General features: G+C 34.4%; 1 protein-coding gene across 2 annotated transcripts; it reads left to right on the forward strand.

Annotated features, from left to right (window-relative positions):
• The first annotated feature begins 474 nt into the window (after positions 1–474).
• Positions 475–26,113, forward strand: LOC114181867 (ARM repeat superfamily protein). 2 transcript variants are annotated; one of them, XM_028068478.2, is made up of 17 exons: positions 475–808; positions 897–1,015; positions 2,132–2,177; positions 2,315–2,387; positions 2,484–2,541; positions 5,620–5,715; positions 6,549–6,666; positions 6,743–7,009; positions 7,097–7,198; positions 12,070–12,427; positions 12,540–12,653; positions 13,660–14,288; positions 14,441–14,637; positions 18,311–18,518; positions 19,665–19,784; positions 20,072–20,842; positions 22,884–26,113. In XM_028068478.2, the coding sequence occupies exons 1-17, from the start codon at positions 713–715 to the stop codon at positions 25,932–25,934; spliced, it is 6,423 nt and encodes a 2,140-aa protein (XP_027924279.1). In that variant the 5' UTR covers positions 475–712; the 3' UTR covers positions 25,935–26,113. The 2 variants fall into 2 exon arrangements, with proteins under 2 accessions (XP_027924279.1, XP_027924280.1); XM_028068479.2 differs by having other exon boundaries at positions 476–808; positions 12,070–12,397.
• The last annotated feature ends 292 nt before the right edge of the window (positions 26,114–26,405 follow it).

Below are 26,405 nucleotides of genomic sequence, written 5' to 3' on the forward strand. Positions count from 1 at the left end.
ATTAATTATTTTAAAATTTTTATAAATAATTTACTTTTAATCATTTTTCTACAAATCTCTTTTGTCTTAAATCATTATTTAAATTTTCTTTTTACATATTTTTTTAATTTTATATTTAACAACTATTTTAAAAATTATATATTTGTTATTGATCTTAAATTACTTGAAAATTAAAAAATGCAAATACACATGCGCGACAATGTGTGTTTACTAGTGTTAGTAATGGATAAACTACGCTTATCATTGTTTGTGATATAAATGTTTTTTATTTATTTTAAAATGAATGATTGAGAGCATGAATTCAGTTCAAAATTAAAATTGTTTACTAAAATTTCTAATTATTACTATTTATTGATATTAATAACAAGGCTTAATAGTTATTTTTGTTAAATGATTTTTCCAATTTTATTTTACTATTTATTTTTTAAAAAACGAAACAATATCACCTCTTCATCAAGTCTTCCGATAACAATTATAATAATTTGGTTTTGGCGTACGCTCACAGCGATGGTCACGTCACAGAAACCATTACCCTCTCTTCTCACAATTCAGATCCTCGTTTTTGAACCTTCAAACCCTTCCCTCAAATTCACCCTTTCATTTCGCTCTTTCTTCAATCGTCCTTCTTTGTTTCTGTTCGCAATCCCAATTGGTATGTGATTCAGAATCAGAAGAAAATCGAATGGTTCTTTTCTTCCTCTAATCGGTGAAAATGAAGGCAGGGAGTGCTGCCAAGTTGATCGTCGACGCTCTGCTTCAGCGCTTCCTCCCTCTCGCACGGCGTCGTATCGAAACCGCTCAAGCACAGGTATTTGCATCAACACCTCTTTTCGCTCTGAAACCAACTTTCCAATTTCGGGGTTTGAATTAACGGCTATGATGGGGATTCACCGTAGGATGGGCAATACCTGCGACCATCTGATCCTGCCTACGAGCAGGTCCTCGATTCCCTCGCAATGGTCGCGCGCCACACTCCTGTTCCTCTGTTGGAAGCTTTGTTGAAGTGGAGGGAGAGGTTAGGTTAATTAACTCTTCCTCTATTTTCTTTTGGTTTTTCACTTAATCTTAATTAATCAGCCCTTTTTTATTTTTGTTTTCGGTATGTTTTTTTTAACATAGCTGGTATAGTTTGGTTTAGGCTGAAATGCACTCTTGCTCACCCTTTGATAACTTAAAGTATAAAAAGTTTCACTTTGGTTTTGAGGTGTCTGTGACCAATTGGGTTTTGCGTCGACGTCTGTCACGCTGTGTTTGGATAAAAGTTAAGTTCGGCGTAAACTACATTTATGTTAAAAGACAAAGAGTATGCTTGAATTAATTTCTCCATAAGTCCTTCTAGGAAAATGAAATAAGAAGGGAACTTAACTCATGTGTAATTTGTAAGCTAATTTGTGGAAGCTCTAATTTTAACAAATGCCTAGACTAATTTTATGGAGAAACTTATTTCATATTTTCTTTTCTTTCTCCTAGAAGTGTTCACAGAAAAATTTACCCAAAAATATTTATGGAGAAACTTATTTCTCTTAGTTTGTGCATTGGAGAGTGTGTGTGTCTCCATTTGAGAAGCTTCAAACTGCAATGCAAGCACTTTCAGACTTTACCATCTGTCACCAAGTTAGGGTGTGTCATGAAACTAATTTGATTTATATCAAGTTTCACACTTTCAAGGCATAAACGGTTTAACAATGTTTGGTTTAAAATAAAGTTTTGGTTCTTCATCTTAAGTTTTTGGTTTCATTTTGATTTCACTTGGTTTAAAAGATTTTTCTTTTTTGGGTCTTTTGAAGTGTCTCGCTGAGACTGTCCAGGTCATTCCGACAGTCTCTTACACTGATGCTATCAATTTTACTCGACATAACATCTTTTACATTCAGTTTGGCATGTGTCACCAACTAAGTGTTTGTGTGTGTGGACTGATGGAGCGGATCTTGGTCTGACATAGGCGCTTTAAAAGACCAAAAGTGATAATCTTTAAACGAAAGGGACCAGACTAAAACAAAAAAATGTACAAGATACCAAAAGTGTTTTTTAGTCTGGTTTATGATGTGAAACTTTGCTTATACTTGTACATTTCCAACCCTGTTGTTGTTAAATGACTCACTGAAATGTTTACTATTTTTACTTTTTGTAGTGAATCTCCCAAGGGTGCCAATGATGCATCAACATTCCAAAGAAAGGTTTGTGTGCAATTATTTTGATAGGTTAATGAATGCTTCTATAATTTAGAGTTTGGCATATTTGCTTTGGTTTTGTTTTCCGAACAGTGGTCAGTTGGTTTGGAGGTTTATGATAGCGTGTTTTTTGTTGATTTCAGCTTGCAGTAGAGTGCATTTTTTGCTCAGCATGCATACGCTTTGTGGAGTGTTGTCCACAAGAAGGACTTACTGGTTTGTATATGTGATTGTGTTTCTTTTGTCTTGAACATATGATGGGCATTAATTATTATTTTTTTACTTATTGCCGTCGTTTGTTTGTTGTTACAGAGAAACTGTGGTCTGGGCTCGAAAATTTTGTTTTTGACTGGTTAATAAATGCTGACAGGTATTTCTGTTGTTGATGGTAATAGGAAAACTTTAGTATGTTCATAGTTAGTGAAAATATCTTTTTAATAAAGCAATTGGACCATTTGCAATAATTGATGTCTGAATTATAAGATATAGGGTTCTCCTAAGAATTACTTTTCCACTTTTTTCAGTTCATAATGTGAATGTCTATCTTAGGTTCTTAATTGCTTAAGATTTTCAGTATTCAAGATTATTTCAATCTAAATCCTAACAGGTTACACTTTTTCTACATTGGGGCTCACGTTTGTGTAGAATGCTTCAGTAGTGTGAAAAGAAAGAAAAGTCAGATACATAAACTTTTGTTTCTCTCCAAAGATTGTTAACCATTGGTTCTGGGAAGTTATCTGAGCATTTAGATAGTTGGAGTCATTCTAAAACACTGTAGCCTAATATCAATGGCACATTCACTCAAGGATCAATCAAACTTATGTAGAAATTCATTTTGATGTCAAGCTGAAACAAAGTCCAGTGGAGAATAGTTGCAATGGAAAAGAAGAGTTAAATAGATGTCATTTTGACAGTGTCAATATAATCTTGGTTGCAGATTTGTGTGTATCCTTTGGCAACCAGGCGAGCTTTATAGCGATCAATGTTACCTTTAGGTCCTCTTTTTAGAGTATACAACTATCAACACCCAACAATTGATTTCCCAATTAGGAGAGGAACCAGGTCCAAGTACCACTACTTTGAAGGGCATACATCTCATCCCGAGGTGAGATAAAGCTTCACATGGAGACTTAGAAATAGGAATAACGGGAACAAACAAGTATATTATATGGGGAAAAGTCTATGATAACTAAAGTTTGATGAAAGATACCATTGAATTACAGGAATTGCTGAAATTGGTTAGGCAAATATTCACAAGTATTGTCACTACATAAAGCATGTATGGATATGCCAAATCTGCTTTTATTTCATTTAAAAATGTTTGAAATACAGAAAACACTCCTGATTGATTCTTTATTAACCAAATCCAAGTACATCTAAAAGTAATCATCAATAATGGTAACAAAATATTTAAAACCAATGGCAGTACCAATGTTGCAAGCTTGTGTTTGTGAACCATTGACAACAATTATAAAAGACAAATTAGCAACTATTACTAGATATTTGATCAATTAAACCATAGTCAATAACATAGGGATCAAGAGAACGAGATTGAGACAGACAAGCACATTAATTACCGATGTGTGCCACTGAAGTGGTGTTACTAGCTGATTGACATGTCGGACACCATTAGATAAATTCTTCAAATGTTGCTAGATCAGCCGATAATGTAGGAGCAACTAGTGACTCAATACCAACAATATGACGAGAAAAGATGGGAGAATCTATTTTGGAGGTTGATGTAGTGTTGGAAGACATTTTTTTAATAATACTACACAACTATTTATAATTATATCATTGTTCCACTATTCCTATACTTGTTTATCCATTCATGCTGTTGGAGAGTCAATGTGTGCAAGTCCCATGTCTTGCATTGGATCCTTACATCCTACTGCAGCCCTTAGCCGAGCACCCATGTGAACTCGCATGTAAAGGAAAGTGGAAGCTAGAGTTGAAAGGGCTTCATCTCCCCAAAGTTCTAGGTAGAGGCATGGATACACTTTTCAAAGTTGTACCTTGACAAGTTCCACAATGCGTTTGGTAGTCATTATTGCAAGAACAAAAAGAGATTCCCTAGAACAACTTTGCACCAACCCATTATCAAAGGACAAGGGGTTTTGCTTGTAGGCTTGTCAAGTTCATTAGACCTCTATTGATGAATGATATGATTAATTCAAAGCAAAGGAAGTGGTAACTCTCTGGTATAGGGGACGCTATAAAAAGATAAGCCCCTTGGACTAGTACTTAATATTGCACAAGCAAGTATATGATGACCCTAAATTACATCGATCCTTGTATCAGCCAAAAAACAATAGGTCTTCTTTTCTACAAGGGTAGGTTTTGAATTGGAATGCTCATAAAATGGAAAAATGTTTTGGTAGAGCATTGAACATTGCAATGTTGGTATCACCATGTGTTTGCACATGGTATAATGGTAGAAGGCCATGATATCAATTGATAAAATCTTGAGAGAAGCACACCACAGAAGCTAGCTATTGTAGTTGGTGAGCCCAAGACCTTATAAACTCCGGACTATAATCCTATACTTCCTATGTGGGACTCAAGTTCCATGCCTTGCAACTGAATCCTAATATAAAGTAAACATAGCTGAAATGTCCATGTGGTGTCTTATGTCTAATAATTTTAGAATCTCGGGCAACTCTTCTTTTTTATTTGATTTTTGGAATGCTCAACATTGGATGTGTTTTAATATAGTTAAGCTGAATTATAGATAGAAGTGCATATGAATTTAGCGAGTTGAACATTTGAAGCTTGAGTCTGGCTTGTGAAAAGAATTGGATATTCCAGCTTAAGTCATCTATTTAAATGAGCTTAAATGAAAGCTTGAGTTGGGCTTGCAAAAAAGGTTCGAGCTTGTCGTTTCAGCTCATTTATAACTTAATTATTTTTACTTTTTATTTTAACATTAAGTGAAAAATAATTAATGAAAGGTATTTTTACAAAAATTAGCAGAATGATATATGTAAAACTGTTTTCATAAAAATTATATTGTTTATATAATGTGTATATGCATATAATATATGTATATATGTGTGCGTGTGTGTATACATATATATATATATATATATATATATATATATATATGTATGTATGTATGTATGTATGAACTGTTCAATGGTCTTTCGTATTGAGCTTTTAAAGCTTGAACTCTACTCATTTAAATATTCAAGCCCATTATCAAGTTTGAGTTCTTTTATAAACATGAGTTGAATGAGTAATTGACGAGTTGAGTCCAAATATTTCATGAATAACTACTCATTTATACCCAAAATTACATAAGAATATTTTGAAAGTGTTGTTATATCTATTATTATACAGACTAGAATATGGTTTCTTAGTAGCAAAACATAAAGATTAATAATTAGGTTTCCATAAACTTTTAATTCTCTTATTCTTCTATGAACTTCGGTGTGAACTCTTGTTGCAGGGTTGTTAGCCAGGTTGAATATCCCTCACTGGTTGATCTGAGGGGGCTTCTTCTGGACTTAGTTGCTCAACTCTTAGGTGCTCTGTCCCGTATCAGGTATATCTGATTTATCAGGGTTGTATATAAATTATCCAGTATGATTGAAAATTATTTGATAATTATGTTGTTGACTCATTTAATGAGTATTTCTTCATATCAGTCACATATACAATTCTTTCTTTAGGAATTTAAGTTTCATGCTGTCTTGTGCCTTTTAAGGGTATGTATTGTTCTCAGTCCTGACAAATGTAGACTGTGGGTGCTATCGGAGAAATTCAATTGTTTTATGATTTAATTCTTGGTTGGTGCCTTATGCCTTTATCATTTTTCTCTGATTTCTTAGTTGACGCCTTCAATACTAGTTTTGAATAAAACAAGGCAATGTATAGATTCTATACAAAAAGCAAATCACTAGCACTTAAATTTTCTTTAGACGTGTATCTGGTGCTGTCTTTGCTTGTTAGAATATATTTTATTTGTGACTTTGTATTGAGATAACTAGTGTTCTATCTGTTCCTGACTTTCATTTGTTGAGTTTGTTGCAGTACCACAACAAAAAGTATATGGAGATATTTTTAGAATCTAGTTATTTACCAATTTAAAAAAATGAATTTTACACTTCAGTTCTCCATTTCAGGTGGAATTCTGTCTCCCTAACTATTAAAGTTTTGTAAATTTGAGATGATTAACTTTGGTTATGTTTGTGTGTTAAATTTTAAAATTTGGTGGGTGATTCTGGTTCAGTTCAAGTGGGATACGGATGATGTTGTTGGGTGATTCTGCCTCATCCCTTTTTACTATTGTTCAGTTAGCCATAATTGTGTTGCTTTTGTTTCTCATCGATTTTTTTTATTTATTATTTCACGGTATTGCTTTTCTTGTTTTTATAGGTTTAGTTCGGTTACTGAGCGTTTTTTCATGGAACTCAACACCCGTCGAATTGATACTAGTGCTGCTAGAAGTGAGACACTAAGTATCATTAATGGGATGCGCTACCTGAAGCTTGGGGTATGTGTAAAAATTAAATATTTCATGTAAGGTATTATATGGTACTAGTATTATTTAAATATAAGCTTCATCTCAGGTTAAAACCGAGGGTGGATTAAATGCATCGGCATCCTTCGTTGCAAAAGCAAATCCTTTAAACCGTGCTCCTCATAAACGGAAAAGTGAGCTTCATCATGCTCTTTGCAATATGCTTTCAAACATCCTAGCACCTCTTGCAGATGGTGGGAAAAGTCAATGGCCACCTTCTGGTGTGGAGCCTGCACTTACATTATGGTATGAAGCTGTTGGACGTATAAGAGTTCAGCTAATGCATTGGATGGATAAACAAAGCAAACACATAGCGGTAAACTGTTCTCTTATCAATTTCAGTATTTTTCCTTGTTTTTTAATGTTAATTTTGCTTAAGTTTTTATTTCGTGTTATCATCTAGGTTGGGTATCCATTGGTAACTCTTCTTTTATGTCTTGGTGATCCTCAAATATTTCACAACAACTTAAGTCCTCACATGGATCAACTCTACAAACTTCTTAAGGTATGTTTAAATTCAATTGGCACATTGTTTGATTACATTTGAATTGTGGCTACACGAACAATATACTATGCATGGTAAGATGCTCATGTTTCAGCTAAGTATTACTCATGATTGCTAAACTTTTTGCGACAGAATTTATTTATTTTTTTAAAACTGGTTTTGTTTGCATTCTTTTGTGGTGGAGACTCTACATTTACTAGAGATATGACCAAAGTATAGTATATAAGAGGGTACGAACCACACTATATAGACCGGTTTTGTAAGAAGTTAGATTTAAATTCCACTTTCTAAGATGGTATGAGAGTCTATGCTAACAAGTTTTATTAGACCTATTGTATCACATGCTATCTTATCACTATAGATACCCGCAAATATCTTGTTACATGTTTCATATATCTAGTTTTCGGTGCAAGGGGTGTGTTGGAGAATTCACATCAATTAGGGAAATGACCAAATTATAATAGATAAGTGGGTGCAAAACTTACTTTACAAGCCATTTTTGTAAAAGATTGAGTTAAGTTTAAAGTTCACTTTTCAAGACTTTGTTTAGTGTGTGTTTGTATGGGGATACTTATATTAAATTTACGTTTTTGAGATTAAGGTTTTATTTTATTCAATGTGGTGTATCAACATACAAAGTTTCCTTTGATGAATTAATTGTAGCGCATGGGTCATACATTCATATTTTAAGTGAGAGAAAACTCATATTTTTGTTTATTTGTATTAGCAATCCTTTTTTTATAGCCGAGTGTGAAAAATTTATAATCTAATTAGAAAAGTTTTTGTGAAGCTTTTGTATATTATTTCATAAATAACTAGACCAATTTATAGAGTATAGAAGAAGTTACAAGAGTAACTAACTAATGAGTAACTAACTAATTAATGCCGAGTTGACTGGTAGGACTTGTGCATTATTGGGAAGCGAGTTTAAGCCTAACTTATCCTCACATAACTGACTTGAAAGGTGAGGTTTGCCCACATTTATACACTATAGATTGGTCTTATTTCTAGTCGATGTGAGATTTCCAACTTATCTCTCACACAAAGACATTGACATCTTGCGCGTAGAATTAGATATTTGTGGGTGGTTCGATAAAGGGGATATGATAGGCTCAACAAACCTTACTAGGATAGGTTTTGATGCCAACTTGAGATGAATTCAAAAGAATAGAAAATGAATTAGAGAGCTTGATTCCCCCCTCTTAGGTCCTCATATTTATAATGACATTGGTAGTTAATATACAATGGATGATTGGAAAGAGAAAAGAATAAGAAAGGTCATATTTAGAGACTAGGTACAATTCAAAGTACATAATAGCTTTTCAACAAAGTCTAGTTAAGATTACCTATTCTATCAAGCTCAAGCGGAGAGTCCAACCCAAAAGACTAGTTCATTATGTGGGAGAACGACAAGTCTTAAGTACCACATCAAATTCCTCATCTTACTCAATGTAAGACTCTTTCATTGCCACTCCTTTTAAGGATTGGTGTCCACAACAACTTCATTCTATGGACCAAGACCCAGTGGTAGCCCTTTTCACTTTGATAACTTTACTCATCTATCAGTATTCAGTTTGCACCTAAATTCAGCCTATAGGTAGCCTTTTATGTGGCCCAATTCTCAATGAAAGTACCAATTGTTAGGACTTATGCACAAGAGGAGAGTTCAATGCAAAAGACTTGTCCATTTGGTAGGAGAGCCTCAAGGCTTAAGTGTCACATCAAGTAGCTCATCCTACACAATGTGGCAAAAACCAATCAGCTTACAAAGATAAACTGTTAAAGATACTTGAGAAAGATGCAAAGGAATTAGAATGAATTTGAAAGTGTGTATTTCCCTCTCATAGGATTTCATATTTATAATAACTTTGGATACATAAGATACAATGTATGAAAGGTAAAAAAAGAGAATTGGATAAGATACATCTTACAACTAGGTCCAGCACAAAAACACACAACACCTTACAATAAATCCTATTTAAGACTATTTTTTCTAACAAAGATAACTAATTATGTTGATGTGGCTGAGAGCCAATCAGCTTACATAGCAAAGGAGAACTCTAATACCCTATTACTTCACCAGAAACTAAGGATTGCGAAGAACTCAAAACCTTGAGTTTGACTTTGAGATGAGTGAATTGAGTTATGACAAGCGGCTTGGCTAAAATATTAGCAACTTGAGCTTCAACAAGCACATAGGAGACAACTAGAGACTTGTCGAGATATTTTTCACCTGCAAATAAAATGTCCAGCAGCTCCATATGTTTTGCTATGTAGTGCCAGACAGGACTGTGACTCAAAGCAATGGTCCTTTGGTTGTTACCTATGAAGTCCAGACAAACTTAAAAAATACACTGATACGATATGACACAGACATGGCATTGGAGATACGGCTAAACTTAAAAAATATGCGCGGCGATATATCCTTTAAGATGTCTTAATTATTATATTTAACAATCTAAAAAAAATGTTTATAATAAATTAAATATAAAAAATTAATCTTAGTTTACTTAAATTATATATATTTATTTTAATTTTATATAATAAAAATAAATTAAATATAAAATTTACTTAATATATACAAATTAAATAAATAAATAAATTAAAATAATTGATTTAAATTAAAAAGTAAAACACATCACAAAATAAAAATTAATTATAATATATTATATATTTTAAAAATAATATTAAATTATTAAACTATGTAATGCTATGTTATATTTTTAATTTTATATTGTAATAAATATTTTAATATTAAATTTTTTAAATAAAATTTTTAATTTTTTTGTTTTTGTAATTTTTGTATTTAATAACACTTTAATTTATTATTTTAGAAAAATATTTAAGTTATAAATTTGTAACTTTATATTCTGTAATTTTAAGAAAATAAAATAAAATATAAAAGTGTTCTCAAATTAAAAAAATACATAATATAATAGTAGTGATATAATTATGTAATAAATTGTGTTTAAATTGAAAAAAAAATTAAATTCAAATAGAAAGTAATAATGCATATGAAAAAAAAATATAAAACTAAAAAAAAATCAAAATTTAATAAAACATTAAATTATTCAATTAATAACTTTTCCATAATCTTCTTCCTTTATTTCTTGTTTCTTCTTCTTTCTTTCTTTTGCAACTCTGCAACTCTTTTCCCCGCAAAAGTTGCAAAGCTTTGACCAGTTCACCATCGAATCAGTTCTGTGTCCCACAATTGAGCCGTATCTCCTCCACTGTGTCCAATAACAGGGTTGTGTCTACCCAAAGAGGCGTGTCCGACACAGTGTTGTTCACGCTCTTGTTGAGTGTCTGTGTTCGTACGTGTTGGAAGCGGGGAAGCACGGCTTCTGAGCCACATTGGAGCTTCACAGGTTGTTATAGATGACTGGTCTGGGAATGCTAGTTTGAAGCTCATGAAGAAGAGACTATACCCATGGAACATCAGAAGCAGCCATAGCCACTTCCTCTAGTCATTGGTGGTGCAACTAAGGTTTGCTTTCTTTTCGACCAACAAGAAATCAAGTTAGAACCAAAAAATAGATATGCCCCTGAAGTGCTCTTTTGTCATCTACATCATATGCCCAATCAACGATTGAAAAGATTGGGCTTATTATTTTGTGCCACCAACTATCAACCACCCACAAATATCTAGTCTCACTCAAGATATTCATTGTTCGGCTTGAGGGGGAGTGTTGGAGATCTCATATCAACTAGAGATAAGAAAAAATTACAGTATATAAGTGGGAACAAAATCTTACCACACAAGCCAATTTTGTTAGGTTGAATTAAGTATAAAGTTAACTTTCTATGAATAAATAATGTATATATTGTATTTAGACTTCGTAACGGAGGTCATCTTGCTATATTGTTTTTGGGGTTGACAGCTCCATGCTGCTATATGTGATTTACTACTTAGCTGTCTGAATCTTGAAATCCTGAATATAATGTTTGCTTGTAGTGACGTGATTAAGTACTATAATTAGGTGACCATATTAATGGTACATGTTTGTATTTATCATATTTGAATCGTTGATCCTTATGTATAGGAATTAACTTGAGTTACGAGAAGATATTATTAGATGCTGTATTTATCATACCTAAATCATTGATCCTTATTCATTATAAGAATCAACCCTTTTGAGTTACAGCAAGATAGTATTACAGTTTAGTAATTGATATTAAGATATTGTATGGATATTATGCTGTGATTATTATTTCTAGGATGATGGAGTTCTATATAAAGTAAGCTCTTGTACTTGTTTAACACTAAGAAATAATAATCAAAGTTTCTGTTTTCTTCCCCCTAAATCTCTTTAAAGTAACTCTACATGCTGTAGTTACAGGACAAGCATAACAATACTGAAAAGTGGGGCAGCTAAGTGCATTTGAGAATCTGTGGAGTGAGAAAAGAAGAGAGAAATCCCTGATGGAAAATCATCTCATTCATTAATTCATTGACCATCTACTGAAGTATACAACTACAGTTAAATATTAAAATAGACAAGCCATGTGAGATACCAATGGATAACCTCTAAAATCAAGGCTTTTCATTTACCAAAATTATATAATTCATATTAATACTTTTATTACTTTGCACATGTATTGTAAATTTTCCTAATCTGTCCGACATAATCCTCGTTTAGGATGTCCTGAAATGCATTTATTCCAAGGAATAGGCAAGTCAGAGAAGGGTGGGTAAAATATCCTTCTCTTTCCCTTGTGAAAACACAGATAGTTTTTTGCTACTCTTTAACTCCTAATATGTATAAAGGGCTAACAAGAGCGCATAGTTACTTCATTATTTCTGCCCTTTAGGTTTTTTCTATTTGTTTTAACTATATAAAGAATCCATTCTGTTGTTGGTCATGCAGGATAAGAATCACCGATTCATGGCTTTAGATTGTCTTCATCGTGTTTTAAGATTTTACTTGAGTGTCCATGCGGCAAACCAGGCCCCAAATCGGATATGGGACAACTTAGACAGTGTAACTTCACAACTTTTAGCAGTTCTAAGAAAAGGATTGCTTACTCAGGATGTTCAACATGATAAACTGGTTGAATTCTGTGTAACTATAGCTGAACATAACCTTGATTTTACCATGAACCATATGATACTAGAATTACTCAAGCAAGACAGTCCCAGTGAAGCAAAGGTTATTGGTCTTCGTGCATTGCTTGCCATTGTCATGTCACCTTCAAGTAAGCATTTTGGTTTGGATATATTTAAAGGTATAATCAATCACATGCCTAGAATAATTGTACATTGTTATGTTTAATTGAAGTACATTTTCAGAGATTTATTTTCTTTAGTAAAACATTGACAGTTTTGTTGAATGAGCAGGTCCTGATATTGGCCACTATATTCCAAAAGTGAAAGCTGCAATTGAGTCTATATTAAGGTCATGCCATAAAACTTATAGTCAAGCACTTTTGACATCATCACGTACCACAATAGGTAATTACTTCTATTATATGCTAGCTGCATTGAAGGTGTTTAAGTATAAGAATTACAGTGTGAACGCTGAATCAAACCTCTATTTTGCGGAAAACATATTTGTCGATGACGCACCGATATTTCAATTTGTGTCATATATACGTATCTGAAAAGTATTTGATATTTTAGGATACTTTACTAATACTTATTAATGAAGTGTCTAATTTATAAAATACTAATACTTTTATGATGATAATAATTTATAATTTTTTGTTTTGACAATATTTTATACATGTTATTTTAGTATGGATTCACACAATAACAATTACATAGTTATCATGCTTTTAAGAATTTTTGTACATTTTCTCAATATGCACAAATTCTTTGAATTCTTGTACAATATTTTTCTCTCACTTTTCTTCTTTTTCTTGCATGGTATTGATTTTTATCAACGTAAGTTAACTTTGCAAGTACTTTTGGAACACTGCTGGACTTGATAAAGTACAAGCAAAAATTGAAGAATACATATTGTTTAGATTTGAGGAATTGAAGTCATTTAGTCTTTCCACAAAGTCTGAGTAAATTATATGTGAAATAAAGATATTTTCAGACTGTTCTGCCTTTCAGTACGTTCATGCCTATAGGTATTACAAAATATAATAGGATTGAAATTATGCAAACTGGAAAATACTACTCATTTCCTTAGGATGGGTGTTCCTTTTGTAATTACTTTTTTTTTCAAATTTAGATGTTGTATTTTGTTAACTATTGAAATTCTGCATGACACCCTGATGTGTGAAGAGAAAGTATTTTCAGATTGGTCCGCCTTTCAGTATATTTCTATGCTCACTGGTATTCCAAAATATGATAGGATTGAAACTATAAAAACTATTTATTTGTATAGAATGGGGGTTTCTGTATTTGTAGTTTTTTTCCTTTTTTAAAGTTGAAATGTGTATTTTTTTAACTAGTTTAGTATTGAATTTCTGCTTGCCATCATGATGACACCAGAAGAATTCTGTTGTAGATGCTGTAACCAAGGAAAAGTCTCAAGGGTATCTATTCCGATCTGTGCTGAAGTGCATCCCAGATCTAATAGAAGAAGTTGGGCGAACTGATAAAATTACTGAAATAATACCACAACATGGCATAAGTATTGACCCCGGTGTTCGAGAAGAAGCAGTGCAAGTACTCAACCGAATTGTGAAATACCTACCACATCGTCGTTTTGCAGTAATGAAGGGAATGGCCAATTTTATATTAAAACTTCCTGATGAATTTCCTCTTCTCATTCAAACATCGTTAGGACGCCTATTGGAACTCATGCGCTTTTGGAGATCTTGTCTAATAGATGATAGGATACTACTTGATGCAGATGGAACATCTTTAGGGCATGAAACTGAAAGATTGAGAAAGTCTTCCATTCAACAATCAGGCGAAGCAATTGAGTTTCGTGCATCCGAAATTGATGCAGTTGGCCTCATATTCCTTAGTTCTGTTGATAGTCAAATTAGGCATACAGCATTAGAGTTATTGCGTTGTGTTCGTGCATTGAGGAATGATATTCGGGACTTGAGGATACATGAGCAATCAAATGTCATGTTAAAATATGAAGCTGAACCAATATTTATTATTGATGTTCTGGAAGAACATGGGGTACACTTTTGCCTATATTATTTTTATAGCTCACTTTTGTTAGAATGATATCTTGTGTTGTTATCAGCTGCACTCATATTTTATGCATTTTTTGAGTTGTATCTTGTCATATTCTTGGTCCCCTTAAAGATTTAAATTCCTTGGCATTGCAGGATGAGATTGTTCAGAACTGCTATTGGGACTCCGGGAGACCATTCGATTTAAAACGAGAACCTGATGCCATTCCTCCTGAAGTGACACTTCAATCTATAATATTTGAGAGCCCTGACAAGAACAGGTGGGCTCGGTGTCTTAGTGAGCTAGTGAAATATGCTGCTGAACTTTGTCCTAGCTCTGTTCAGGAAGCAAAGTAAGTTTCTATCTTTTACCTTTTTCTGTATTCACTGAAGTACAAACTCTGTGGAGCTAAATATATTTAGTGGAAAATAATGCACATAGAGATCCAGATAGAAACCAGGAGACTGGTCTTTTGGTTAAGAAGTCAAGAACACATTAAATTTATCCACCCTTTGACAGATCCTACATTACTACTTTATCACTTATCAAATCTCTTTGCCTAGGGTAAGGACCTAATAAATTAACATAAGTGAACAACAACCTATATTTTTCTTTACAATAAAAGATGTGAACAATACTGAAATACAAGAAAGTAGAAGGAATTTGGAAGATGAAGTGTTTGTATTACTAGACGATATTTGTCTTTTGCAATTGGTGTTGAGTCAATTCGTGCAAAATCTTTGTATTGATCATTGGAATGGTATCATTCATATTTTGAGATACCTTAAAATGGCTCCAAGAGTAGAATTACTTTATGAAGATAAAGGGAATGCCCAAATCTTTGGATATTGTGACGTTGATTGGGTTGGTTCTCTTATGGATAGACGCTTTATCATAGGATATTGTGTTTTGCTAGGAGGAAATGTTATCTCTTGGAAAATTAAAAAATAAAACGTAGTTGTTTGGTCATATGCTGAAGTTGAGTATAGAGCAATGACATCGCTCACCTGTGAGCTTTTATGGGTAAAACAATTCTTCCAAGAATAAAATTTTTGTGATAACCAATTTGTTCTCCACATTGTTTCCAGTCTAGTGTTTCATGAGAGGAATAAATATATTGAAATTTATGGTCATATAATTTGAAAGAAATTGTTGTCCAAGGAAATTTGCACCGAGTTTGCCAGATCAAGTGATCCAGTTGTAGATGTACTAATAAAATCCATGAGAGAACCTCATATTGAATATATTTGTTCCAAGTTTGGCACACAATTTGTATGCTCCATCTAGATGGGAAGTGTTAGAATAAATAGTCTTAAATACAATTTATATGTGTGCATTGTGTTGCACCTAGTTCCTAAATATATTGTTTCAGATTCTCTTCTCTTCTCCCTCATATATTGTATCTGGTGTATATAAAGTTGTTAACATAGAGAAATTCACTCTCTAAGATTCGTTGTAAATTCTTTGTATTATTCTCGAGTATGAGCATTATGTCCCAACTAAATGCCCATATAGTAGCGTAGATGTTCATTGCCGTGAAAATTTAGCCTCTCCCATTGTAACAAAACTACTGCCCTATTATGTATGTAGGCAGTAGCCGAACATTGTAGGAAGGCATGACGAACCAATTCTGAACCTGGACCACAAACCACACATCTGGTTGTGGCTTGTGAACAGGCAAGATGTTATTGTAGTTAATAACTTCTATCACCCACTTCAATAAAAGATATGACCTAACAAGGGAAGGGAACTTTGGATTTCCACGAATCTCTAGAGTGTAGAATGGGTGACCAAAAGTGCTTATGTTGGCAAGTTATTCTAATGATAAACAAGGCTAGAGTCCTCTTTTGCTCAGGTTTCATATACACAAAAATATAGGAAATATCAGTTATCAGGCACCTGCCAACAGTTTAGGTAGTATTTGGGTTAACATATTTTGGGTTTATCCTAAAAATAGTTTGTTTCTCAATGAAGAAAACATTTTAAAGAGTTATTTGAAAAGTTAATTTTTTATTTTTTTTCTGCTTGAAATTCCAACTTTAAAATAAATTTTAACCAAAAAACAACAAAATTACCTAATAGACTTAACTTAATTTTGAAGTTCTTATTTCTGTAAAGAAAAAAATCGGGCAAAACACTGCACGATAAGAAAATCTTAGATAAATCATAATTATAATTAAATATTACATCGTAGATAAATTGTAATTAAATTTACTAGCCTTCAAAGTAATGATATATTTAGTAATAGGAAATTCTAAAATTGTACTAGTAAACTATTGTAATCATAGAAATAAGGAGCTGTTCCTATATAATTTGGAGAATATTGAAATAGGGAGTTGATCCTATATAATTATGAATATCTAGATTATATATGTATTATTAGGAAATTTTTGTTATTTATTCATGTATCATATCCTTGCTATTAGGAAATCTCCTCTATATATAGGAAATCTCCTCTACATATTGTATTGATTTTTTTTTTTTCTCAATATAAATAAAAGCACCCAGGCTGGCTCAGAAAAAACACTCCATCTTAGCGCTTTTCTCTTCCCTAGAGTTTAACTTGGTATCAAAGGCATTCAAAGCCTATCCGAGTCAAGCTCGAGATGTTGAGTCCTTAACACAAATGGGGTGTGTTGGGGATCTTACACCGGCTAAAGATATGATCAAATTATAATATATAGGTGAGTGTAAATCTTACCTTATCTAGTCAGATTTGTAGGGTTGAATGAGCATTGAATTTCACTTTCTTAATATGGTATATGATCATCCTCATCCCCTTGTTCAAGAAATTGCATTTAAACAGTTAATATTAGATTTATTCAAAAGGGTCACCCACCATATTATCCATGTAGTAGACCTAATAGTGTTGGGTATGCAAAGGCATATAAGAAAACCTCTTATTTCCATCTTGGTTAGAGAAAGAGCCTGAAAAGAATATTTGAACTGGACACAATCCTTACTTTATAAACTAGTTCTATGGTGTTGAATTAAGCCTAAACTCACATTTTAAGAAGTAAACATATTTTCCAAAGAGTCTTGCAAGAAAGAAAAATATCTACACCCCCATTACTAATTGATGGAAAATGGTAAGAAATCTTAAATTCTATGACATACATAGAAATTTAGACAGTTAATGAAGCATGACAGTGGGCTCAGAAGACAGCAGAGAATGAAGCATGATACCAAGAATACAATTTGTAACAGATGTCAAGTTGATGTTGAATGAAAACATTGTGGCCTCAAAGGGAAGCAAAGACATAAAGTACACATTTAGAATAAGGTTAAACAAGGCATGGACACTAACATAGCTTTTGCGTTTTCATGAAACAAGATGTTGTCACTTGATTATAACATCTAGTTGGAAAAGGCATTGCTTTATATAATCTTAAAATATTCATTATATTTATTTTGGGACTTTTAGTACTCGACCTGCCATGCTAACAACAGTGCAAGGTCTTAGTAATTTAATCAGTAACGTTTTCACATGGGATCAATGGTATGTTGGTGAAGTCATGACAGATTGTGCGCGGGCCAAATCAGAAGAAGCCATCAAGTTATACAGTGTGAAATAGTGCCAAAAAATACCTAAAAGTGGTTTACCGAAAAACAGTGTCCTGTGGTGACCTGAGATGGGCACACCAAAGAGAGGCGGTGGTGGTGGAGTTAGGGTTAGATTTGTGGATGGTTGTGGTTGCCGGGAGACCATCTGGTGGTGTCTGCTCTTCTAAGAAAGGAGGGCTATAATACCACAAAGAGTTTTTCTATTGTTTTGAATTGTGTGTTAAACATATAAATCCTTTACTTATAATCATTATAATTAGGGAAACCTAGTAATGGAGAGTATCCTAATTCTAAGATCAAATCATATCTTTCACAAAAAGTTTCATTGAGTGATTTATCATTATCATTTTGAAGAGGAAAAAATATTTTTACTCACGTGCTTTGCTCCCCCCAACCCCTCTTCATTCAGTCTGTTTTAAATTTCTATCTAAAACTTGGTAATATCACTCAAATTTGGGCAGGAAAGAGGTCATGCAACGTCTTACTCATATCACACCTGCTGAATTGGGTGGAAAAGCTCATCAGTCGCAGGATATTGATAATAAACTGGACCAGTGGCTTATGTATACCATGTTTGTCTGTTCATGTCCGCCAGTTGCTCGAGAGTCTACCAAAGATCTTTACTATCTAATTTTCCCTTCACTAAAATCCGGATCTGATGCTCATGTTGTAAGAGCGACTCCCTTAACTTGTCAATTAGTCTATCTTCTCAAGCAGTCTATGTCAAAGGATGAACAGTTGCATGCGTACTTGATGTATTGTTTGTATATATTTCCATGTTTTCTAAACCAAAATCATTAAAAAAAAATCTGAGAATACTTTTTGTTCTTTGTCGTTTTTACCATATTCTAATATTTTTCGTGTGAAAGACTATTTTTAGTTCCTCAAGTGATTGAATGTTAAGAAAAGCCAATGAAGTCTGTAATTTAAATGAAGAAATTCAAGATAAAGTCGGATGTAAGTTATGCAGGCTAAAAGGCTACTCTATCATAATCTTTGTTTATTTTAATTATAAATACAATTTCTTGGTGACAGGTTTAAAAACATTTTACTTTTAAATATCAATTACCACTTATTCATTTAACCTATTTTGTGATCTCACTGTTTTCATTTGTATTTCTTCTTAGATGTAGGAGGGTTTGGAGATGTATTTAGAGTGGTAACTGTCTATAGTCTGATCTAATTTACCAGGTCCACATCATGATTAACACTGATAAACTATTCTCTATCTTTGTAAAGGAAGTTTATGCTTTAGTTTTGTACTTTCTCCTAAGAAATTAAGTGTTATGAACCAACAATCTCAAAAGCTTAATCTGTTAAGTGTTGACAAATGAAGGATTTCATATTATGTCTGGTTGATAATTATGTTGACCTTTGTGCTTTTCCAACAAAAAACTGTTTATATTTAGTCCCATTATATCCTAAATGGAAATGGAAATAGGATTCATGTTCTCATTTGATTTTTGGTTGGTGCGTAATGTTGTATTTTTTATGGTGGTCTCATTGGCCCAGTGGTTGATTTGGGATAATATCATAATACAGATAACTGCGTTCTACATAGTGGATAATATTAATGTCAGAATTTTGATTCCATTTCTTGCATTGGTTCCTGTTGAATACAATTTTTGAGGTTTCACAAAAAGTCTCTTTACATTTGCGAGTTGAGTCCATTGCTATGTGGAAGAGGTATAAGGAAGATTATTGACTGTTAATAATAGCAATTTCATTTATAAGGACATTTAAATTTCTGCTGCAAAATATTTTGGCCATCACTTTTGCTGTCTTTGTTTATTGCTGATAAGGTTTCTGATATAGCATGCAGCCACCATGGCTCTTGGCCGCTCACACTTGGAAGCATGTGAAATTATGTTCAGTGAACTTTCATCTTTTATTGATGAGGTTTCTTCTGAGACAGAAGGAAAACCAAAGTGGAAGGTATAGATTTGAATCTGTGAAATTTGTTTTATTTTTATCAGCCATTGATGACTTGAAGTAGGTAGTTACATAAATTATGAGTGATAAGTACAATATGATAGTTACAGAAATTAAATAATGAATTCTTAAAACCTTTCCAGCATATTTGAACAATATTATAGACAATAATTCATATTTACGTCCTGAAATTATCAAAGCTTTTGTCACACTATTGTATTAGCTGTTTTTTCTACTGGATGATTGAATTAGAGTTGGGCACTCACAATATATATGTATGTTTTATTCAGAGTCAAAAGGCTCGTCGGGAAGAGCTTCGTGTCCACATTGCAAATATTTATCGTACTGTTGCAGAAAATATATGGCCTGGCATGCTAGCACGGAAGCCAGTGTTCCGCCTGCATTATCTTAAATTCATTGATGAGACAACCAGACTAATCTCAACGACTCCTGAAAGTTTTCAAGACATGCAACCATTCCGTTATGCACTTGCTTGTGTTCTAAGATCATTAGCCCCTGAATTTGTTGATTCGAGATCTGAGAAATTTGATGTTAGAACTAGAAAGCGACTCTTTGATCTTCTTCTCTCTTGGTCTGATGATACATGCAGTACATGGAGTCTAGATGGTGTGAGTGATTATAGACGTGAAGTTGATCGTTACAAGTCTTCTCAACATGCAAGATCAAAAGATTCAGTGGATAAAATATCATTTGACAAAGAATTGAATGAACAGGTTGAGGCAATCCAGTGGGCATCCATGAATGCAATAGCATCACTCTTATACGGTCCGTGTTTTGATGACAATGCAAGGAAAATGAGTGGCCGTGTGATATCTTGGATTAATGGTTTGTTTTTGGAGCCTACACCAAGGGCTCCATTTGGTTTCTCACCAGCTGATCCTAGAACTCCATCATATACCAAGTTCCAGGGGGAAGGTGGTCGAGGAGCTGCTGGGCGTGACAGGAACAAGGGTGGCCATCACCGTGTTTCATTAGCAAAATTGGCTTTGAAGAATCTTTTGCTTACAAATTTGGACTTGTTTCCTTCCTGTATTGATCAGGTAATATTTCAATGCTATATTGTGCATTACATCCTTGGAAATATTGTTCCCCAACTGAAGAATTAGCAATGAAGTCTAATCATATACAAATAGTGATAGGGTGAAGATAATATTTAGAAGATATGTATTAGTGATGTAAATAGAAAATATTGCTGGAATATTTTCAGATATCGAAAGTGACTTTGTAAGGTAATCCTTTATTTCTCATAGTTTCCTTATTTCCTGTTTCAAGGACAGTGATTCTCCTAGAAAGATTGAATCAGGTAATATTTCAATGCTATATTGTGCATTACATCCTTGGAAATATTGTTCCCCAACTGAAGAATTAGCAATGAAGTCTAATCATATACAAATAGTGATAGGGTGAAGATAATATTTAGAAGATATGTATTAGTGATGTAAATAGAAAATATTGCTGGAATATTTTCAGATATCGAAAGTGACTTTGTAAGGTAATCCTTTATTTCTCATAGTTTCCTTATTTCCTGTTTCAAGGACAGTGATTCTCCTAGAAAGATTGAATCATGTATTTTTCATGACAAATTAATAAACCACTGTTCCTTTTCAACTATTAGAGATAGAATATACTTATGCTTCCTCAATCAATGAATCCATTTCTATAGACATGCTTGGCAAGCACTTCCATAACCTAAAACTAACCTTTGATGAAATGTTGAAAACAAGTTGCCAATTGGTGTACAAAGGCAGTTTCTATACATTGAAATTTGAGTGGGAAAGTAAAATGTGCCCAAGATAGGCAAAATTTTGCATTTCTCTTAGTGATAGGCTGTTAGAGAAAAGAAATGCGCAGGAAGTATTTTTTTTAATTAATGTAGAAATGTAATGTGGTATTAGAGACTATCCCTTTATTAGCATATATATATATATATATATATATATTATGCATTCATGATGATTTCAGCCCTCCATATCTCTGGTATGTGAAGTGATGACCTGTGCCACCTAGGCATACTTCAATGATAAGCCAAGACTTGATGACTATTTTAAGAAATAAAGCACATGAAGAACAGACCTAAGGCCTTATTTGGGATGGTTGAGTTTTCAGTTGTCCAATATATATATATATATTAAATTAAACAGTTCCATAAAAATTGAGCTGAAATGATTTTTAACTCAATTTTGCAACAGTTCCATAATGATTTTCAACATCAAGAATAAAGGATTTGTGAATTTGGTTTAGTTTTAAAAAATACATTCTCAACTCTAGAAAGTGACCCTTCTAATTGTTGTTATCGTCCCTGCCAACACTGTCATCACCACTACCACTGCACCATCATCACTACCACCATTTATCACCAACATTGATACTTTTTCCTCTTGCACTGGGAGGACCATGATGGTTATTGCTACCTACCACAAACATTGTTACTGCCTCCACCAACACTACTACCACTCTTGCCATTGTTGTCACCATGACACTGCTAATGTTGTTGCCACCATTCTAACTAATTTTAACAGGATAGGTAGTTTTGTAAACTAATTATTTTGGAACTATAAAATAGAAGATAAAACTTAATATTTAAAACTAAAAATCACCCTAAACTAAAAACTAGTGGTAGTTTTAAAGAAATTGAAACTTACAACTAAAACTATCACAAACTGGCCCTATGGCCATATGGGAAGGAGAACACTAGATTTTAAATAGCAATTATTAATTTATTTTTTAAAAGTCTGTGCATAATCAACTTGATCCTCAACAAGGGTAGTCGATTAGCTCTCACCATTATAAATTGTGATGCCACATTTATCACCAAACTAAATCATGCCACCTCGTTTGGTCTTCATTGGCCTGGTGGATGCCCTATTTTTATGTGGTCTCCATATGAATGGGGGAGGAAATATCATTTTGTGTATGCAGTTTTTTTGTTAGATTTTTCCTGATATAATTTCCTTAAGCTTTGCCCTTCTGATCTTTGGATATCTATTAATTTTATCTATTCAATTTCCTGCTTTTGGGGTCATGCTTGTTTGTTTTGTCACACTGGTATTATAGCTTATACAACTTAATTGATCCCTGCAGTGCTACTACTCTAATTCTTCTGTAGCTGATGGATACTTCAGTGTACTGGCCGAGGTCTACATGCGTCAAGAGATACCAAACTGTGAAATACAAAGATTATTGAGTCTGATCCTTTACAAGGTGGTAGACCCATCAAGACAAATTCGTGACGATGCACTTCAGATGCTGGAGACGCTTTCTGTTCGTGAATGGGCTGAGGATGGCATTGAGGGTTCAGGAAGTTATCGAGCTGCCGTTGTTGGTAATCTTCCAGATTCCTATCAACAATTCCAGTACAAGCTTTCTTGTAAGCTTGCCAAAGATCATCCTGAATTAAGCCAACTTCTTTGTGAGGAGATTATGCAGAGGCAGTTAGACGCTGTTGATATAATTGCACAACATCAGGTCTTAACATGCATGGCTCCGTGGATTGAGAACCTTAATTTCTGGAAACTCAAGGAAGGCTGGAGTGAAAGGTTACTAAAAAGTCTCTACTATGTAACATGGCGGCATGGAGACCAATTTCCCGATGAAATTGAGAAACTTTGGAGCACAATTGCCAGCAAAAATAGGAATATCAGCCCTGTTTTAGATTTCTTGATAACAAAAGGCATTGAAGATTGTGATTCAAATGCATCAACTGAAATAAGTGGCGCATTTGCCACATACTTCAGTGTTGCAAAACGGGTAAGCCTATATTTAGCACGAATATGCCCTCAGCGCACTATAGATCACCTAGTTTTCCAATTGTCTCAACGACTACTAGAGGATAGCATCGAGCCAGTTGCAAGTAAGGGTGATACCAGTGCAAATTTTGTGCTAGAATTCTCTCAAGGTCCTGCTGTGGCCCAAATGACATCAGTTATGGATAACCAACCACACATGTCACCATTGCTTGTGAGAGGTTCTCTTGATGGTCCACTAAGAAATGTTAGTGGGAGCTTGAGCTGGAGAACAGCAGGTATGACAGGCCGGAGTGTATCAGGTCCATTAAGTCCAATGCCTCCAGAGTTAAATGTTGTTCCAGTAAGCACTGGGCGATCTGGACAGCTCCTTCCAGCCTTGGTTAATATGTCAGGACCTTTGATGGGTGTTAGAAGCTCAACAGGGAGTTTACGGAGCCGCCATGTTTCACGAGACAGTGGAGATTATCTTGTTGACACTCCAAACTCAGGTGAAGATGGACTTCATGGTGGGAGTGCTATGCATGCTGTGAATGCAAAAGAACTTCAATCAGCCTTACAGGGTCATCAGCAGCACTCACTTACGCATGCAGATATAGCACTGATTCTTCTTGCTGAAATCGCATATGAAAATGATGAAGATTTCCGCCAATACTTGCCTCTACTCTTTCACGTTATCTTTGTTTCAATGGATAGCTCAGAAGACATTGTACTAGAGCATTGCCAGCATTTACTTGTTAATCTGTTATATTCCCTAGCAGGACGCCACTTAGAGCAGTATGAGGTGGAAAATAATGATAGGGAGAACAAACAGCAAGTTGTGAGCTTAATTAAGTATGTACAATCTAAGCGAGGAAGCATGATGTGGGAGAATGAAGATCCAACAGTTGTCAGAACTGAGCTTCCAAGTGCAGCACTTCTTTCTGCCCTGGTTCAGAGCATGGTGGATGCTATCTTCTTCCAAGGAGATCTTCGGGAAACTTGGGGAGAAGAAGCTCTTAGATGGGCTATGGAGTGTACATCAAGACACCTTGCCTGTCGGTCACATCAGATCTACCGTGCACTACGACCAAGTGTAACAAGTGATGCCTGTGTCTCCCTTCTTCGCTGCCTCCATAGATGTCTGGGAAATCCAGTACCTCAAGTTTTGGGATTTGTTATGGAAATTTTGATGACATTGCAAGTAATGGTGGAGAATATGGAGCCAGAGAAGGTGATACTCTACCCCCAGCTGTTTTGGGGTTGTGTTGCTATGATGCACACAGATTTTGTCCATGTCTACCGCCAGGTTCTTGAACTGTTCTCTCATGTGATTGACCGTTTATCTTTCCGTGATCGGACAACAGAAAATGTACTCCTTTCAAGTATGCCCAGAGATGAACTTGATTCTAGTGATTTAGGAGAATTTCAGCGCACAGAATCTAAAAGTGGTTACGAACCTCTACAAGAGGGGAGTTTGCCAACTTTTGAAGGGGTTCAGCCCCTTGTACTTAAAGGACTTATGTCGAGTGTCAGCCACAGTGTTGCTATTGATGTTCTCTCTCGTACAACAGTTCATTCATGCGATTCTATATTTGGTGATGCCGAGACAAGGCTCCTGATGCACATCATAGGATTACTACCTTGGCTTTGTCTTCAACTTAGTAAAGACGTAGTGATAGGCCCAGTTTCACCACTCCAACATCAATATCAAAAGGCATGCTCTGTTGCTGTCAATATAGCAATCTGGTGTCGAGCAAAATCTTTGGATGAATTAGCTACTGTATTTATGATTTACTCTCGAGGAGAGATTAAGAGTATTGATAATTTTCTGGCGTGTGTTTCACCACTTCTATGTAATGAATGGTTTCCAAAACATTCAACTTTGGCCTTTGGACACTTGCTAAGGCTACTGGAAAAAGGACCAGTTGAGTATCAACGTGTCATTCTACTTATGCTCAAAGCTCTCCTCCAGCACACACCAATGGACGCTACCCAGAGTCCACATATCTATGCAATTGTGTCCCAATTGGTGGAAAGCACTTTGTGTTGGGAGGCACTAAGTGTGTTAGAAGCCCTTCTACAAAGTTGCAGCTCATTGACTAGTACTCATGCATATGAACAAGGTTCATTTGAGAACGGATTTGGCGGAACTGAAGAGAAGTTGCTTGCTCCACAAACCTCATTCAAGGCCCGAAGTGGCCCTCTACATTATGGCCTGGGATCAGGATTCAGCTCGGCTTTCACACATGGACAATTTGGTTCAACTGAGTCTGGGATGACACCAAGAGAGGTAGCCCTGCAGAATACTCGTCTGATTCTTGGTCGGGTATTGGACAGAAGTGCGTTAGGAAAGAGGAAAGACCAGAAAAAGCTAGTCCCTTTTGTGCCCAATATTGGTAACCCGTGATTGTATAATTCATTTTCTGTATATATTCTGTCCAAAGATGAAGTAGGGATTGCTACAGATAGACGTTGTACATACTACATAGGCTGGGCTGAGAGTTTTGTAACATTCTGTGTAGTTGTAGACAAATCATTTTGTTGTCAAATAGCATGCATAATTTAACTTCGATGGTAACACTTCAATGTTTCAGCTGTTCTTTCTTGCCCTATACGATTTTTCTTCATTTATTTATTTATTCTCTCTATAGTTATGAGGCGCATAAACTCAGCGAAGTGCACATGATTGGGAAAGAGAAGTATGTTTCTATTTGACTCTGCAACTAAAAAAAAAAAAAAAAAACTAGATATAATTTGATAAGTTGCTGCACAGTAGTTATTAAACATTCACACTGGATCGTATAAGCCATTTGGAACAACGTCATTGATTAGTTTTCCTCAACTATTTTTAAGGAGTTAATTAAATTAAATTTAAGAA

Source organism: Vigna unguiculata, chromosome 4 (genome assembly GCF_037176805.1).
Source record: "Vigna unguiculata cultivar grain cowpea cultivar isolate G323 ecotype 2 chromosome 4, ASM3717680v1, whole genome shotgun sequence".
Taxonomy (NCBI): Eukaryota; Viridiplantae; Streptophyta; class Magnoliopsida; order Fabales; family Fabaceae; genus Vigna; species Vigna unguiculata.

Coding starts and splice junctions, on each gene's coding strand:
- LOC114181867 (XM_028068478.2), top strand. CDS start 713: ATGAAGGCAGGGAGTGCTGCCAAGTTGATCGTCGACGCTCTGCTTCAG. Junction 809..896: donor TCGAAACCGCTCAAGCACAG/GTATTTGCATCA, acceptor GATTCACCGTAG/GATGGGCAATACCTGCGACC. Junction 2,542..5,619: donor TGGTTAATAAATGCTGACAG/GTATTTCTGTTG, acceptor CTCTTGTTGCAG/GGTTGTTAGCCAGGTTGAAT.